The sequence below is a fragment of the Henckelia pumila genome, chromosome 2 (assembly GCF_033568475.1).
Source record: "Henckelia pumila isolate YLH828 chromosome 2, ASM3356847v2, whole genome shotgun sequence".
NCBI lineage: Eukaryota > Viridiplantae > Streptophyta > Magnoliopsida > Lamiales > Gesneriaceae > Henckelia > Henckelia pumila.
Window position 1 is genome coordinate 3,497,769 of NC_133121.1, and position 2,093 is coordinate 3,499,861.

At 41.7% G+C, this 2,093-nt stretch overlaps 1 protein-coding gene across 1 annotated transcript; it reads right to left on the bottom strand.

Moving 5' to 3' along the window:
• Positions 1-575: 575 nt before the first annotated feature.
• On the bottom strand, positions 576-1,844 carry LOC140885385 (aquaporin PIP2-7). Its single transcript, XM_073292344.1, has 4 exons — positions 1,449-1,844; positions 1,048-1,343; positions 808-948; positions 576-720 (listed from the first exon to the last, which is right to left on the bottom strand). The coding sequence occupies exons 1-4, from the start codon at positions 1,741-1,743 to the stop codon at positions 601-603; spliced, it is 852 nt and encodes a 283-aa protein (XP_073148445.1). The 5' UTR covers positions 1,744-1,844; the 3' UTR covers positions 576-600.
• Positions 1,845-2,093: the final 249 nt, after the last annotated feature.

The window sequence follows — 2,093 nt, forward strand, 5'->3', positions numbered from 1 at the left end:
TTTTATACTTTTTACTTTTACGACTACACTATAAAACTTCTTTTCAGCTTGCTAGTTGTGCTAGCTTTATTATATTTGAAGTTATCCAAATAGTCCTTACATTCAATAAGACAAGGTGATTTTACACTTTATTTTGGATTTTAAAAAAGTGGCCAGTTCACAACTGTTCCAACTAGTGCCCATGATTAATGAAATTTAGGTCAAGGTAGTGATGGTGGCCTCGTGGGTTTCTTTTTGTCAGACCATATATATATATATATTTAAGAGGAGAAATTTAATAAAGACATGGGATTTTTTTTATGAAATAAGAACTATATTAATTAATCAATTAATTGTGGATCAAAGTTTATCTGTATAGATATGTTAAAAGGGGCTACTTGTGTTTCATGCCAAAATAAATACATGCACTCCCATATTCACATAAAATAAATGATTTCTTAAGAAAACATACAAAATTAACCCAAAAAAAAAAAAAAAAAGGCATTAAAAGGAACTCATAATTGACAAAGACATTCATTCTCCTCTCATCAATTCACACACATACATTACGTACACACACACATCATATAAAATCAGTTGAATTTGCTGGTGCTTCCTTCATCAGTTGGAGGGGTTGCTCCTGAAAGATCCCAGAGCTTTAATGGCGGCGGCTCTCAGAATATACTGGTGGTACGCCGCCGCGGCCAACGCTCCCACAAATGGTCCAACCCAGAAAATCCACTGCACATATATAAAATTTAATATACTATATAAAGTTTCACCAACTATGAAGATTCATAAAATTATATATACTAGCTACAAATTTACCTGGTCATCCCAAATTTTCTGCCGGTTGTAAATCACGGCGGCGCCTAAGCTTCTGGCTGGGTTGATGCCGGTTCCGGTGATGGGGATGGTGGCCAAGTGGACCATGAAAACTGCGAACCCGATTGGAAGTGGGGCCAAAACCTGCACATGAAGAAATCTCAGTACTCACGAATCTTCAAAATTAAAATCCATGAAATTAGGGAGAGGTGGCGTGGGTAGCTAAGATTTGCTTGTACTTACAGGGACGTGAGAGTCACGGGCACTCCTCTTGGGGTCGGTGGCGGAGAAAACGGTGTAAACAAGAACGAAGGTGCCGATGATCTCCGCCCCTAGAGCGGTGCCGTTGTTGTATCCCGGCTGCACAAAGTTAGCGCCACCGCCGAGCCTGTTGTAGAAGCTTTTCATGAATGCTTTCACCAAGCCCACGCCACAGATGGCGCCCAAACACTGAGCTAACATGTACCCCAAAGCTCTGATCAAAGACACCTTTCTCGCCAGAAACAAACCGAATGTCACCGCTGGATTAATATGCCCACCTGCGACAAATGAACGAAAAGACTTGGAAATTAATTATATTGCATAAGAACACTGCAGAAAACACGCATGGAGAGTTGTATTCAGTACTTCACTAGTATTTTAACCTGAAATCCCAGCGGTGCAGTAAACGAGGATGAAGATCATGCCACCAAAGGCCCATGCAATACCGAGGATCCCGACGCCGTCGCATTGGTCGGCGGCGTTGAGCTTTTTGTGCCCAATCACGGTGGCGATTGTAACGTAGAGGAAGAGCAGTGTGGCGATGAACTCAGCGATGAGTGCTCTGTAAAAGGACCACAGCTTCAGCTCCGCCGTGTCGAGCAGCGGCGCCGGCGGCGGGTCCACGTAGTCCTTACTCGGATGATGCACCTGACCCTCTTCACTAACTTCCTTCGTCATCCTTCCTCGATCTACAATCTCTTCAAAGAGAAAACTTGGGTGAAAATTCTTGCCGCTCGCAGAAATGGAAGAGGGAGTGAACTTTTCAGAGTAGGATAAAGAGGGAGAAGAATGGAGAATTTATGGATAATTCAAGGGCATTTTGGGAATACAAACAATCTATGTGGGCCAAGATTACAGAAAGACCATGTGATGGGATTGGTTAGTAACCTGTATTGCGTGCTGCGCTGTGGGCTTTAGTTTGTGGGGCCCGTTTTAATCCCAATATCCAACGGTTACATTTCTTTTTATTTTATTTTATTTATTTTTTAAAAACAAATTTAAAGAGAATTATTAGTGAATTTTGTTGA